General features: G+C 61.4%; 1 protein-coding gene across 4 annotated transcripts in view; it reads right to left on the minus strand.

The window, feature by feature from the left end:
• Positions 1 to 16,023, minus strand: part of AGL (amylo-alpha-1,6-glucosidase and 4-alpha-glucanotransferase) — a 340,722-nt gene that overhangs the window by 241,676 nt on the left and 83,023 nt on the right. For all 4 annotated transcript variants that reach the window (XM_075617125.1, XM_075617126.1, XM_075617123.1 and 1 more), the window contains exons 6-8: positions 13,994 to 14,175; positions 12,989 to 13,100; positions 10,719 to 10,842 (exon numbers count right to left, since the gene is read on the minus strand). In XM_075617125.1, coding sequence (XP_075473240.1) covers positions 10,719 to 10,842; positions 12,989 to 13,100; positions 13,994 to 14,175 — 418 coding nt within the window. The remainder of the gene's footprint in view (positions 1 to 10,718; positions 10,843 to 12,988; positions 13,101 to 13,993; positions 14,176 to 16,023) is intronic.

Below are 16,023 nucleotides of genomic sequence, written 5' to 3' on the forward strand. Positions count from 1 at the left end.
CCCATCCGGGAACACAAAGCCGACCCAATCCAGGAACACAGAGCCGACCCCATCCGGGGACACAGAACCGACCCCATCCGGGGACACAGAGACGACCCCATCCGGGGACACAGAGCCGACCCCATCCGGGGACACAGAGCCGACCCCATCCGGGGACACAGAGCCGACCCCATCCGGCGACACAGAGCCGACCCCATCCGGGAACACAGAACCGACCCCATCCGGGAACACAGAGCCGACCCCATCCGGGGACACAGAGCCGACCCCATCCGGGGACACAGAGCCGCCCCCATCCGGGGACACATATCCGACCCCATCGGGGGACACGAGGCCGACCCCATCCGGGGACACAGAACCAACCCCATCCGGGGACACAGAACCAACCCCATCCGGGGACACAGAACCGACCCCATCCGGGGACACAGAGCCGACCCCATCCGGGGACACAGAACCGACCCCATCCGGGAACACAGAACCGACCCCATCCGGGGACACAGAACCGAACCCATCCGGGAACACAGAGCCGACCCCATCCGGGGACACAGAGCCGACCCCATCCGGGAACACAGAGCCGACCCCATCCGGGAACACAGAGCCGACCCCATCCGGGAACACAGAGCCGACCCCATCCGGGGACACAGAGCCGACCACATCCGGGAACACAGAACCGACCCCATCCGGGGACACAGAGCCGACCCCATCCGGGGACACAAAACCGACCCCATCCGGGGACACAGAACCGACCCCATCCGGGAACACAGAACCGACCCAATCCGGGGACACAGAACCGACCCCATCCGGGGACACAGAACCGACCCCATCCGGGAACACAAAGCCGACCCAATCCAGGAACACAGAGCCGACCCCATCCGGGGACACAGAACCGACCCCATCCGGGGACACAGAGCCGACCCCATCCGGGGACACAGAGACGACCCCATCCGGGGACACAGAGCCGACCCCATCCGGCGACACAGAGCCGACCCCATCCGGGAACACAGAACCGACCCCATCCGGGGACACAGAGCCGACCCCATCCGGCGACACAGAGCCGACCCCATCCGGGGACACAGAACCGACCCCATCCGGGGACACAGAGCCGACCCCATCCGGGAACAAAGAGCCGACCCCATCCGGGAACACAGAGCCGACTCCATACGGGGACACAGAGCCGACCCCATCCGGGGACACAGAGCCGACCCCATCCGGGAACACAGAGCCGACCCCATCCGGGGACACAGAGCCGACCCCATCCGGTGACACAGAGCTGACCTCATCCGGGAACACAGAACAGACCCCATCCGGGGACACAGAACCAACCCCATCCGGGGACACAGAGCCGACCCCATCCGGGAACACAGATCCAACCCCATCCGGTGACACAGAACCGACCCCATCCGGGGACACAGAACCGACCCCATCCGACGACACAGAACCGACCCCATCCGGGGACACAGAGCCGACCCCATCCGGGGACACAGAGCCGACCCCATCCGGGGACACAGAGCCGACCCCATCCGGCGACACAGAGCCGCCCCCATCCAGGGACACATATCCGACCCCATCGGGGACACGAGGCCGACCGTCTCCGGGGGACACGAGGGCGACCCCATCCGGGGACACAGAACCAACCCCATCCGGGGACACAGAACCGACCCAATCCGGGGACACAGAACTGACCCCATCCGGGAACACAGAACCGACCCCATCCGGGGACACAGAAAGGACCCCATCCGGGGACAGAGAGCCGACCCCATCCGGGGACACAGAGCCGACCCCATCCGGGAACACAGAACCGACCCCATCCGGGAACACAGAACCGACCCCATCCGGAAACACAGAGCCGACCCCATCCGGGGACACAGAACCGACCCCATCCGGGGACACAGAGCCGACCCCATCCGGGAACACAGAACCGACCCCATCCGGGAACACAGAACCGACCCCATCCGGGGACACAGAGCCGACCCCATCCGGGGACACAGAGCCGACCCCATCCGGGAACAAAGAGCCGACCCCATCCGGGAACACAGAGCCGACCCCATCCGGGGACACAGAGCCGACCCCATCCGGGGACACAGAGCCGACCCCATCCGGGGACACAGAGCCGACCCCATCCGGGAACACAGAGCCGACCCCATCCGGGGACACAGAGCCGACCCCATCCGGTGACACAGAGCTGACCTCATCCGGGAACACAGAACAGACCCCATCCGGGGACACAGAACCAACCCCATCCGGGGACACAGAGCCGACCCCATCCGGGAACACAGAACCAACCCCATCCGGGGACACAGAACCGACCCCATCCGGGGACACAGAACCGACCCCATCCGGGGACACAGAACCGACCCCATCCGGGGACACAGAGCCGACCCCATCCGGGGACACAGAGCCGACCCCATCCGGGGACACAGAACCGACCCCATCCGGGGACACAGAACCGACCCCATCCGGGGACACAGAACCGACCCCATCCGGGGACACAGAGCCGACCCCATCCGGGAACACAGAACCGACCCCATCCGGCGACACAGAACCGACCCCATCCGGGGACACAGAACCGACCCCATCCGGGGACACAGAGCCGACCCCATCCGGGGACACAGAGCCGACCCCATCCGGAGACACAGAACCGACCCCATCCGGGAACACAGAACCGACCCCATCCGGGGACACAGAACCGAACCCATCCGGGAACACAGAGCCGACCCCATCCGGGGACACAGAGCCGACCCCATCCGGGAACACAGAGCCGACCCCATCCGGGAACACAGAGCCGACCCCATCCGGGAACACAGAGCCGACCCCATCCGGGGACACAGAGCCGACCACATCCGGGAACACAGAACCGACCCCATCCGGGGACACAGAGCCGACCCCATCCGGGGACACAAAACCGACCCCATCCGGGGACACAGAACCGACCCCATCCGGGAACACAGAACCGACCCAATCCGGGGACACAGAACCGACCCCATCCGGGGACACAGAACCGACCCCATCCGGGAACACAAAGCCGACCCAATCCAGGAACACAGAGCCGACCCCATCCGGGGACACAGAACCGACCCCATCCGGGGACACAGAGCCGACCCCATCCGGGGACACAGAGACGACCCCATCCGGGGACACAGAGCCGACCCCATCCGGCGACACAGAGCCGACCCCATCCGGGAACACAGAACCGACCCCATCCGGGGACACAGAGCCGACCCCATCCGGCGACACAGAGCCGACCCCATCCGGGAACACAGAACCAACCCCATCCGGGGACACAGAACCGACCCCATCCGGCGACACAGAACCGACCCCATCCGGGAACACAGAGCCGACCCCATCCGGGGACACAGAGCCGACCCCATCCGGGAACACAGAGCCGACCCCATCCGGGGACACAGAACCGACCCCATCCGTGGACACAGAACCGACCCCATCCGGGGACACAGAACCGACCCCATCCGGGGACACAGAGCCGACCCCATCCGGGAACACAGAACCGACCCCATCCGGCGACACAGAGCCGACCACATCCGGGAACACAGAACCGACCCCATCCGGGGACACAGAGCCGACCCCATCCGGGGACACAAAACCGACCCCATCCGGGGACACAGAACCGACCCCATCCGGGAACACAGAACCGACCCCATCCGGGAACACAGAACCGACCCAATCCGGGGACACAGAACCGACCCCATCCGGGGACACAGAACCGACCCCATCCGGGAACACAAAGCCGACCCAATCCAGGAACACAGAGCCGACCCCATCCGGGGACACAGAACCGACCCCATCCGGGGACACAGAGACGACCCCATCCGGGGACACAGAGCCGACCCCATCCGGGGACACAGAGCCGACCCCATCCGGGGACACAGAGCCGACCCCATCCGGCGACACAGAGCCGACCCCATCCGGGAACACAGAACCGACCCCATCCGGGAACACAGAGCCGACCCCATCCGGGGACACAGAGCCGACCCCATCCGGGGACACAGAGCCGCCCCCATCCGGGGACACATATCCGACCCCATCGGGGGACACGAGGCCGACCCCATCCGGGGACACAGAACCAACCCCATCCGGGGACACAGAACCAACCCCATCCGGGGACACAGAACCGACCCCATCCGGGAACACAGAACCGACCCCATCCGGGGACACAGAGCCGACCCCATCCGGGGACACAGAGCCGACCCCATCCGGGAACACAGAACCGACCCCATCCGGGAACACAGAACCGACCCCATCCGGGAACACAGAGCCGACCCCATCCGGAGACACAGAACCGACCCCATCCGGAGACACAGAACCGACCCCATCCGGGGACACAGAGCCGACCCCATCCGGGGACACAGAGCCGACCCCAGCCGGGAACACAGAGCCGACCCCATCCGGGAACACAGAGCCGACCCCATCCGGGGACACAGAGCCGACCCCATCCGGCGACACAGAGCCGACCCCATCCGGGAACACAGAGCCGACCCCATCCGGGGACACAGAGCCGACCCCATCCGGGAACACAGAGCCGACCCCATCCGGGGACACAGAACCGACCCCATCCGTGGACACAGAACCGACCCCATCCGGGGACACAGAACCGACCCCATTCGGGGACACAGAACCGACCCCATCCGGGGACACAGAACCGACCCCATCCGGGGACACAGAGCCGACCCCATCCGGGGACACAGAGCAGACCCCATCCGGGGACACAGAGCCGCCCCCATCCGGGAACACAGAACCAATCCCATCCGGGGACACAGAACCGACCCCATCCGGGGACACAGAGCAGACCCCATCCGGGGACACAGAGCCGACCCCATCCGGGAACACAGAACCGACCCCATCCGGGAACACAGAACCGACCCCATCCGGGGACACAGAGCCGACCCCATCCGGGGACACAGAGCCGACCCCATCCGGGGACACAGAGCCGACCCCATCCGGCGACACAGAGCCGACCCCATCCGGCGACACAGAGCCGACCCCATCCGGGGACACAGAACCAACCCCATCCGGGGACACAGAGCCGACCCCATCCGGCGACACAGAGCCGACCCCATCCGGGGACACAGAACCGACCCCATCCGGGAACACAGAGCCGACCCCATCCGGGGACACAGAGCCGACCCCATCCGGGGACACAGAGCCGACCCCATCCGGGAACACAGAGCCGACCCCATCCGGGGACACAGAACCGACCCCATCCGGGGACACAGAACCGACCCCATCCGGGGACACAGAACCGACCCCATCCGGGGACACAGAACCGACCCCATCCGGGGACACAGAACCGACCCCATCCGGGGACACAGAACCGACCCCATCCGGGGACACAGAACCGACCCCATCCGGGGACACAGAACCGACCCCATCCGGGGACACAGAGCCGACCCCATCCGGGGACACAGAGCCGACCCCATCTGGGGACACAGAGCAGACCACATCCGGGGACACAGAGCCGAACCCATCAGGCGACACAGAGCCGACACCATCCGGGAACACAGAGCCGACCCCATCCGGGGACACAGAGCCGACCCCATCCGGCGACACAGAGCCGACCCCATCCGGGAACACAGAGCCGACCCCATCCGGGGACACAGAGCCGACCCCATCCGGGAACACAGAGCCGACCCCATCCGGGGACACAGAACCGACCCCATCCGTGGACACAGAACCGACCCCATCCGGGGACACAGAACCGACCCCATTCGGGGACACAGAACCGACCCCATCCGGGGACACAGAACCGACCCCATCCGGGGACACAGAGCAGACCCCATCCGGGGACACAGAGCCGCCCCCATCCGGGAACACAGAACCAATCCCATCCGGGGACACAGAACCGACCCCATCCGGGGACACAGAGCAGACCCCATCCGGGGACACAGAGCCGACCCCATCCGGGAACACAGAACCGACCCCATCCGGGAACACAGAACCGACCCCATCCGGGAACACAGAGCCGACCCCATCCGGGGACACAGAACCGACCCCATCCGTGGACACAGAACCGACCCCATCCGGGGACACAGAACCGACCCCATTCGGGGACACAGAACCGACCCCATCCGGGGACACAGAACCGACCCCATCCGGGGACACAGAGCAGACCCCATCCGGGGACACAGAGCCGCCCCCATCCGGGAACACAGAACCAATCCCATCCGGGGACACAGAACCGACCCCATCCGGGGACACAGAGCAGACCCCATCCGGGGACACAGAGCCGACCCCATCCGGGAACACAGAACCGACCCCATCCGGGAACACAGAACCGACCCCATCCGGGGACACAGAGCCGACCCCATCCGGGGACACAGAGCCGACCCCATCCGGGGACACAGAGCCGACCCCATCCGGGAACACAGAACCGACCCCATCCGGGAACACAGAACCGACCCCATCCGGGGACACAGAGCCGACCCCATCCGGGGACACAGAGCCGACCCCATCCGGGGACACAGAGCCGACCCCATCCGGCGACACAGAGCCGACCCCATCCGGCGACACAGAGCCGACCCCATCCGGGGACACAGAACCAACCCCATCCGGGGACACAGAGCCGACCCCATCCGGCGACACAGAGCCGACCCCATCCGGGGACACAGAACCGACCCCATCCGGGAACACAGAGCCGACCCCATCCGGGGACACAGAGCCGACCCCATCCGGGGACACAGAGCCGACCCCATCCGGGAACACAGAGCCGACCCCATCCGGCGACACAGAACCGACCCCATCCGGGGACACAGAACCGACCCCATCCGGGGACACAGAACCGACCCCATTCGGGGACACAGAACCGACCCCATCCGGGGACACAGAACCGACCCCATCCGGGGACACAGAACCGACCCCATCCGGGGACACAGAACCGACCCCATCCGGGGACACAGAACCGACCCCATCCGGGGACACAGAGCCGACCCCATCCGGGGACACAGAGCCGACCCCATCCGGGGACACAGAGCAGACCACATCCGGGGACACAGAGCCGAACCCATCAGGCGACACAGAGCCGACACCATCCGGGAACACAGAGCCGACCCCATCCGGGGACACAGAGCCGACCCCATCCGGGGACCCAGAGCCGCCCCCATCCGGGAACACAGAACCGACCCCATCCGGGGACACAGAACCGACCCCATCCGGGGACACAGAGCCGACCCCATCCGGGGACACAGAACCGACCCCATCCGGGGACACAGAGCAGACCCCATCCGGGGACACAGAGCCGCCCCCATCCAGGAACACAGAACCGACCCCATCCGGGGACACAGAACCGACCCCATCCGGGGACACAGAGCAGACCCCATCCGGGGACACAGAGCCGCCCCCATCCGGGAACACAGAACCGACCCCATCCGGGAACACAGAACCGACCCCATCCTGGGACACAGAACCGACCCCATCCAGGGCCAACTCCAGTCCTCAACAGGTGCTGCTCAACCCCAGGCAGGATCTTCCCATAATCCTCGTGTTTGTGTCAGTCAGTCAGTGCGTGTGTCAGTCAGTCAGTACGTGTGTGTCAGTCAGTGTGTCAGTGTGTCAGTCAGTGTGTCAGTCAGTGTGTCAGTGTGTCAGTCAGTGTGTCAGCCAGTGTGTCAGCCAGTGTGTCAGCCAGTGTGTCAGTCAGTCAGTCAGTGTGTCAGTCAGTGTGTCAGTCAGTCAGTCAGTGTGTCAGTCAGTGCGTCAGTGTGTCAGTCAGTTCGTCAGTGTGTCAGTCAGTGCGTCAGTGTGTCAGTCAGTGCGTCAGTGTGTCAGTCAATGCGTCAGTGTGTCAGTCAGTGTGTCAGTCAGTCAGTGCGTCAGTCAGTCAGTGCGTCAGTCAGTCAGTGCGTCAGTCAGTCAGTGCGTCAGTCAGTCAGTGCGTCAGTCAGTCAGTGCGTCAGTCAGTCAGTCAGTCAATGTCAGTCAGTCAGTGCGTCAGTCAGTGCGTGCGTGTGTCAGTCAGTGCGTGCGTGTGTCAGTCAGTGCGTGCGTGTGTCAGTCAGTGCGTGCGTGTGTCAGTCAGTGCGTGCGTGTGTCAGTCAGTGCGTGCGTGTGTCAGTCAGTGCGTGCGTGTGTCAGTCAGTGCGTGCGTGTGTCAGTCAGTGCGTGTGTGTGTCAGTCAGTGCGTGCGTGTGTCAGTCAGTGCGTGCGTGTGCCAGTCAGTGCGTGCGTGTCAGTCAGTGCGTGCGTGTGTCAGTCAGTGCGTGCGTGTGTCAGTCAGTGCGTGCGTGTGTCAGTCAGTGCGTGCGTGTGTCAGTCAGTGCGTGCGTGTGTCAGTCAGTGCGTGCGTCAGTCAGTGCGTGCGTGTGTCAGTCAGTGCGTGTCAGTCAGTGCGTGCGTCTGTCAGTCAGTGCGTGCGTGTGTCAGTCAGTGCGTGCGTGTGTCAGTCAGTGCGTGCGTCAGTCAGTGCGTGCGTCAGTCAGTGCGTGTCAGTCAGTGCGTGCGTGTGTCAGTCAGTGCGTGCGTCAGTCAGTGCGTGCGTGTGTCAGTCAGTGCGTGTCAGTCAGTGCGTGCGTGTGTCAGTCAGTGCGTGCGTGTGTCAGTCAGTGCGTGCGTGTGTCAGTCAGTGCGTGCGTGTGTCAGTCAGTGCGTGCGTGTGTCAGTCAGTGCGTGCGTGTGTCAGTCAGTGCGTGCGTGTGTCAGTCAGTGCGTGCGTGTGTCAGTCAGTGCGTGCGTGTGTCAGTCAGTGCGTGCGTGCGTGTGTCAGTCAGTGCGTGCGTGCGTGTGTCAGTCAGTGCGTGCGTGTGTCAGTCAGTGCGTGCGTGTCAGTCAGTGCGTGCGTGTCAGTCATTGCGCGCGTGTCAGTCATTGCGCGTGTGTCAGTCAGTGCGCGTGTGTCAGTCAGTGCGCGTGTGTCAGTCAGTGCGCGTGTGTCAGTCAGTGCGCGTGTGTCAGTCAGTGCGCGTGTGTCAGTCAGTGCGCGTGTCAGTCAGTGCGCGTGTGTCAGTCAGTGCGCGTGTGTCAGTCAGTGCGCGTGTGTCAGTCAGTGCGCGTGTGTCAGTCAGTGCGCGTGTGTCAGTCAGTGCGCGTGTGAGTCAGTGCGCGTGTGTCAGTCAGTGCGCGTGTGTCAGTCAGTCAGTGTCAGTCAGTGTGTGTGTGTGTCAGTCAGTCAGTGTCAGTCAGTGCGCATGTGTCAGTCAGTGTCAGTCAGTCAGAGTCTGTGTGTGTGTGTGTGTGTGTGTGTGTGTGTCAGTCAGTGTGTGTGTGTGCGTGTGTGTCAGTCAGTCAGTGCGTGTGTGTCAGTCAGTCAGTGCGTGTGTGTGTCAGTCAGTCAGTGCGCGTGTGTCAGTCAGTGCGTGCGTGTGTCAGTCAGTGCGTGCGTGTGTCAGTCAGTGCGCGCGTGTCAGTCAGTGCGTGTGTGTCAGTCAGTGCGTGTGTGTCAGTCAGTGCGCGTGTGTCAGTCAGTGCGCGTGTGTCAGTCAGTGCGCGTGTGTCAGTCAGTGCGCGTGAGTCAGTCAGTGCGCGTGTGTCAGTCAGTGTGTGTGTGTGTCAGTCAGTCAGTGTCCGTCAGTGCGTCAGTGTGTTAGTCAGTGCGTCAGTGTGTCAGTCAGTGCTCGTGTGTCAGTCAGTGCGCGTGTGTCAGTCAGTGCGCGTGTGTCAGTCAGTGCGCGTGTGTCAGTCAGTGCGCGTGTGTCAGTTAGTGCGCGTGTGTCAGTCAGTGCGCGTGTGTCAGTCAGTGCGCGTGTGTCAGTCAGTGCGCGTGTGTCAGTCAGTGCGCGTCTGTCAGTCAGTGCGCGTGTGTCAGTCAGTGCGCGTGAGTCAGTCAGTGCGCGTGAGTCAGTCAGTGCGCGTGTGTCAGTCAGTGTGTGTGTGTGTCAGTCAGTCAGTGTCCGTCAGTGCGTCAGTGTGTTAGTCAGTGCGTCAGTGTGTCAGTCAGTGCTCGTGTGTCAGTCAGTGCGCGTGTGTCAGTCAGTGCGCGTGTGTCAGTCAGTGCGCGTGTGTCAGTCAGTGCGCGTGTGTCAGTCAGTGCACGTGTGTCAATCAGTGCGCGTGTGTCAGTCAGTGCGCGTGTGTCAGTCAGTGCGCGTGTCAGTCAGTGCGCGTGTGTCAGTCAGTGCGCGTGTGTCAGTCAGTCAGTGTCAGTCAGTGTGTGTGTGTGTCAGTCAGTCAGTGTCAGTCAGTGCGCATGTGTCAGTCAGTCAGTGTCAGTCAGTGCGCGTGTGTCAGTCAGTGCGCGTGTGTCAGTCAGTGCGCGTGTGTCAGTCAGTCAGTGCGCGTGGGTCAGTCAGTCAGTGCGCGTGTGTCAGTCAGTCAGTGCACGTGTGTCAGTCAGTCAGTGCGCGTGTGTCAGTCAGTCCGCGTGTGTGTCGGTTAGTCAGTCTGTGTGTGTGTGTGTGTGTCAGTCTGTGTGTGTGTGTCAGTCTGTGTGTGTCAGTCAGTGTGTGTCAGTCAGTGTGTCAGTCAGTGTGTGTGTGTGTGTGTGTGTGTGTGTGTGTGTGTGTGTGTGTGTGTGTGTGTGTGTGTGTGTGTGTGTGTGTGTGTGTGTGTGTGTGTGTGTGTGTGTGTGTGTGTGTGTATACCGGAGGCGGTCTCATACATGCGAGTTATCTGTTACTCACTTTTTAACTCTAATAAATGACACCTTTATATTTGTACCTGCGGTTGTCATTTCTCACATTTAGCAGGGATATCCTGAACACCTGACCCACTGGTGGCCCTTGAGGACTGGAGCTGGCCCCCCTGGTAGCAGCAGCTTGGTGACCATGGCTGGGTCTCACCTGTGCGGTACGAAAGTGCTCAGCGCCGTGTTCATATCCACGCCGCAGCCGAGGCGCCGGTACTCGGGGTCCTGGGTGATCGCCAGGTGCTGCTTCGCGTCAGATTTAACCGATTTCTTCTTCCCTAAAACGCGGACACAAGCGAACAATGTGAACTCGGTAACAGCCAAACGGTCCTCTGCAGCAGGGACAGTCCGGTGATTGCCGGGAGGACAGTCCGGTGATTACCGAGAGGAGAGCGCTGTGATTACCGAGAGGAGAGCGCTGTGATTACCGAGAGGAGAGCGCTGTGATTACCGGGAGGAGAGTGCTGTGATTACCGGGAGGAGAGCGCTGTGATTACCGGGAGGAGAGCGCTGTGATTACTGGCAGGACAGCCCTGTGTTTACCGGCAGGACAGCCCTGTGATTACCGGCAGGACAGCCCGGTGATTACCGGGAGGAGAGCCCTGTGATTACCGGGAGGACAGCCCTGTGATTACATAGTTACATAGTTACCGGGAGGACAGCCCTGTGCTTACATAGTTACATAGTTACCGGGAGGAGAGCGCTGTGATTACCGGGAGGAGAGCGCTGTGATTACCGGGAGGACAGCCCTGTGATTACATAGTTTCATAGTTACCGGGAGGAGAGCGCTGTGATTACCGGGAGGACAGTCCTGTGATTACATAGTTACATAGTTACCGGGAGGACAGTCCTGTGATTACATAGTTACATAGTTACCGGGAGGACCGTCCTGGGATTACATAGTTACATAGTTACCGGGAGGACAGCCCTGTGATTACATAGTTACATAGTTACCGGGAGAACAGTCCTGTGATTACATAGTTACATAGTTACCGGGAGGAGAGCCTTGTGATTACCGGGAGGAGAGTGCTGTGATTACCGGGAGGAGAGTGCTGTGATTACATAGTTACATAGTTACCGGGAGGAGAGCGCTGTGATTACCGGGAGGAGAGTGCTGTGATTACCGGGAGGACAGCCCTGTGATTACATAGTTACATAGTTACCGGGAGGAGAGCGCTGTGATTACCGGGAGGAGAGCGCTGTGATTACCGGGAGGACAGCCCTGTGATTACATAGTTACATAGTTACCGGGAGGAGAGCCCTGTGATTTCATAGTTACATAGTTACCGGGAGGAGAGCCCTGTGATTACCGGGAGGAGAGCGCTGTGATTACCGGGAGGAGAGCCCTGTGATTACCGGGAGGAGAGCGCTGTGATTACCGGGAGGAGAGCGCTGTGATTACCGGGAGGAGAGCCCTGTGATTACCGGGAGGAGAGCGCTGTGATTACCGGGAGGAGAGCCCTGTGATTACCGGGAGGAGAGCCCTGTGATTACCGGGAGGAGAGCGCTGTGATTACCTGGAGTACAATTTTGGGCACCACTCCTAAGAAAAGACATTATGGAACTAGAGAGAGTGCAGAGAAGAGCCAGCAAATTAATAAAGGGGATGGACAATCTAACTTATGAGGAGAGGCTAGCTAAATTAGATTTATTTACATTAGAAAAGAGGCGACTAAGAGGGGATATGATAACTATATACAGTACAAATATATTCGGGGACAGTAAAGGGAGCTTTAAAAAGAACTATTCATCCCACGGACAGTACAAAGGACTCGGGGCCATCCCTTAAGGTTGGAAGAAAGGAAATTTCACCAGCAACAAAGGAAAGGGTTCTTTACAGTAAGGGCAGTTACAGTGTGGGATTCATTACCCATGGAGACTGTGATGGCAGATACAATAGATCTGATCAAAAAAAGGTTGGACATCTTTTTAGAAAGGAAAGGTATACAGGGATATACCAAATAAGTAAACATGGGAAGGATGTTGATCCAGGGAGTAATCTGATTGCCAATGAACTATCTGTGTGATCTCCCCTGAAAGGCCCGTACCTCCCCCAGTATAAGGGCACTGCGGTATCTCCTCTGAAAGGCCCGTACCTCCCCCAGTATAAGGGCACTGCGGTATCTCCCCTGAAAGGCCCGTACCTCCCCCAGTATAAGGGCACTGCGGTATCTCCCCTGAAAGGCCCGTACCTCCCCCAGTATAAGGGCACTGCGGTATCTCCCCTGAAAGGCCCGTACCTCCCCCAGTATAAGGGCACTGCGGTATCTCCTCTGAAAGGCCTGTACCTCCCCCAGTATAAGGGCACTGCGGAATCTGCCCGTACCTCCCCCAGTATAAGGGCACTGCGGTATCTGCCCGTACCTCCCCCAGTATAAGGGCACTGCAGTATCTATATCCCAGCCCTGGCATGCTTGTCCGTACCCGTGGTCAGCAGCTCTCTGAACTGGTCCACAGCTTTGCCTACATCCACCTGGTAAAACTCCCAGAGCTTGAGTTTGGGGTACACGTCCTCCCACACAATGCCACGGATACTCTGCAGAAGAGGAGACCAGGAATGAGACGCTCTGCGGCGTATGTGACATCTCATCACATTTATTTACATTCAATGAGTTTATAAACATCTCAGGGAGGGGTCGGGGGCAATCACATCTACACCATCTCCTGCCCACCAACACCCATGCCCCCACCCCGACAAACCCTCCTCCCCGTCCCCGCCATGCCTCCTCCCCCTCAATGCCATGCCTCCTCCTCCTCTCCCTCTCACCGCCATGCCTCCTCCTCCTCTCTCAATCTCATGCCATGCCTCCTCCTCCTCCTCTCTCCCTCTGACCCCCAAGCCTCCTCTCTCCCTTTCACTGCCATGCCTCCTCCTCCTCTCTCTCGCCATGCCTCCTCCTCTCTCCCTCGGACCTTCAAGCCTCCTCTCCCCCCCTTCACCACCATGCCTCCTCCTCTCTCCCCCTCACCGCCATGCCTCCTCCTCTCTCCCCCTCACCGCCACGCCTCCTCCTCTCTCCCCCTCTCCGCCACGCCTCCTCCTCCTCTCGCCCCTCACCGCCATGCCTCCTCCTCACCGCCGTGCCTCCTCCTCTCCCCCTCCCCGCCACGCCGCCTCCTGCTCCTCCTCTCTCCCCCTCACCGCCACGCCTCCTTTCTCCTCCTCACCGCCGTGCCTCCTCCTCTCCCCCTCGCCGCAACGCCGCCTCCTCCTCCTCTCTCCCCCTCACCACCACGCCTATCCTCTCTCCCATGAGCACCGTTTCAGCAGTTCCATGTAAGTTGCCAGACGTAGCTTGTTCTGTTGACCCAGCATGTTGGGTTGCCTTTGGTGCCAAGACACCCCATCTGCTTGACACCCAATATAATGGAACCCCCTTTCACCACACACGCGCCATTTTTCCTGCGATAGGAGCAGGTCTCACTCACATTGAGCTGCTGGTCTGTTTGGATCAGCGCCGGTAGCCCCCTCTCGGTGTATTTCCCCTCCGCCACATCGCAGGTCAGGTGCCACAAAGCCCGGTCCAGCAGCCAGGCCGGCTTCAGGTGCGGAGAGTTCACCAGGTTGTACACACACTCTGGGTGCTGCTGGATCCACTTACTGTTCGATGCTGTGCAGAGACAGGGCGACCAAACACATCAGGAACAGAGACATCCGGAGGGGACCGAGGCACAGGGCGGGGCAGCTCCACTCCTCAAGGGCCACCAACAGCTCGAGCTTTCAGCATATACCTGCTTCAGCACAGGTGGCTCAATCAGTGGCTCAGTCAAAGACTGAGCCAGCTGTGCTGAAGCTGGAACTGATTGAGCAACCTGTGCTGAAGCTGGGACAGACAAAGTCACCTGTGCTGAAGCTGGCACAGACTGAGCCACCTGTGCTGAAGCTTGCACTGATTGAGCCACCTGTGCTGAAGCTGGCACTGACTGAGCCACCTGTGCTGAAGCTTGCACTGATTGAGCCACCTGTGCTGAAGCTGGCACTGACTGAGCCACCTGTGCTGAAGCGGGGACTGATTAAGCCACCTGTGCTGAAGCGGGGACTGATTAAGCCACCTGCGCTGAAGCGGGGACTGATTAAGCCACCTGTGCTGAGTCTGGGACTGATTGAGCAACATGTGCTGAAGCGGGGACTGATTGAGCCACCTGTGCTGAATCTGGGACTGATTGAGCAACATGTGCTGAAGCAGGGACTGATTGAGCCACCTGTGCTAAATCTGGGAAGGACTGATCCACCTGTGCTGAAGCTGAGACGGACTGATCCACCTGTGCTGAAGCAGGGATATCCTGAAAACCTGACCTGTTGGTGGCCCCCCCTGCTTTATAATCTCTTTGGGATAAAAACGAAACACAGAAAAATATACATTTCCCCGGGAAGAGGTGAATATGATGCGGGAACCGAACCTGCCGACAAACCGGGTGTAACCGGCAGAGAAGAGACCCCGCGTCAGCGCCAAACGCCCTGTCTGATATTTCCTATCCAAAGCCCACTATACAAGCAATCAAAGAGCGCCCCCCCTCCTGTGTCACCTGTGCGGTTATACACCCCGCCCCCCCTCCTGTGTCACCTGTGCGGTTATACACCCCGCCCCCCCTCCTGTGTCACCTGTGCGGTTATACACCCCGCCCCCCCCTCCTGTGTCACTTGTGCGGTTATACACCCCGCCCCCCCTCCTGTGTCACCTGTGCGGTTATACACCCCGCCCCCCCTCCTGTGTCACCTGTGCGGTTATACACCCCGCCCCCCCTCCTGTGTCACCTGTGCGGTTATACACCCCGCCCCCCCTCCTGTGTCACCTGTGCGGTTATACACCCCGCCCCCCCTCCTGTGTCACCTGTGCGGTTATACACCCCGCCCCCCCTCCTGTGTCACCTGTGCGGTTATACACCCCGCCCCCCCTCCTGTGTCACCTGTGCGGTTATACACCCCGCCCCCCCCTCCTGTGTCACCTGTGCGGTTATACACCCCGCCCCCCCTCCTGTGTCACCTGTGCGGTTATACACCCCGCCCCCCCCCTCCTGTGTCACTTGTGCGGTTATACACCCCGTCCCGCCTCTCCTGGGCGGTTATACACCCCGTCCCGCCTCTCCTGTGCGGTTATACACCCCGTCCCCCCTCTCCTGTGCGGTTATACACCCCGTCCCCCCTCTCCTGTGCGGTTATACACCCCGTCCCGCCTCTCCTGTGCGGTTATACACCCCGTCCCGCCTCTCCTGGGCGGTTATACACCCCGTCCCGCCTCTCCTGTGCGGTTATACACCCCGTCCCCCCTCTCCTGTGCGGTTATACACCCCGTCCCGCCTCTCCTGTGCGGTTATACACCCCGTCCCGCCTCTTCTGTGCGGTTATACACCCCGTCCCGCCTCTCCTGTGCGGTTATACACCCTGTCCCGTCTCCCCTGTGCGGTTATACACCCCGTCCCGCCTCTCCTGGGCGGTTATACACCCCGTCCCGCCTCTC

This window comes from Ascaphus truei, chromosome 10, assembly GCF_040206685.1.
Source record: "Ascaphus truei isolate aAscTru1 chromosome 10, aAscTru1.hap1, whole genome shotgun sequence".
Taxonomy (NCBI): Eukaryota; Metazoa; Chordata; class Amphibia; order Anura; family Ascaphidae; genus Ascaphus; species Ascaphus truei.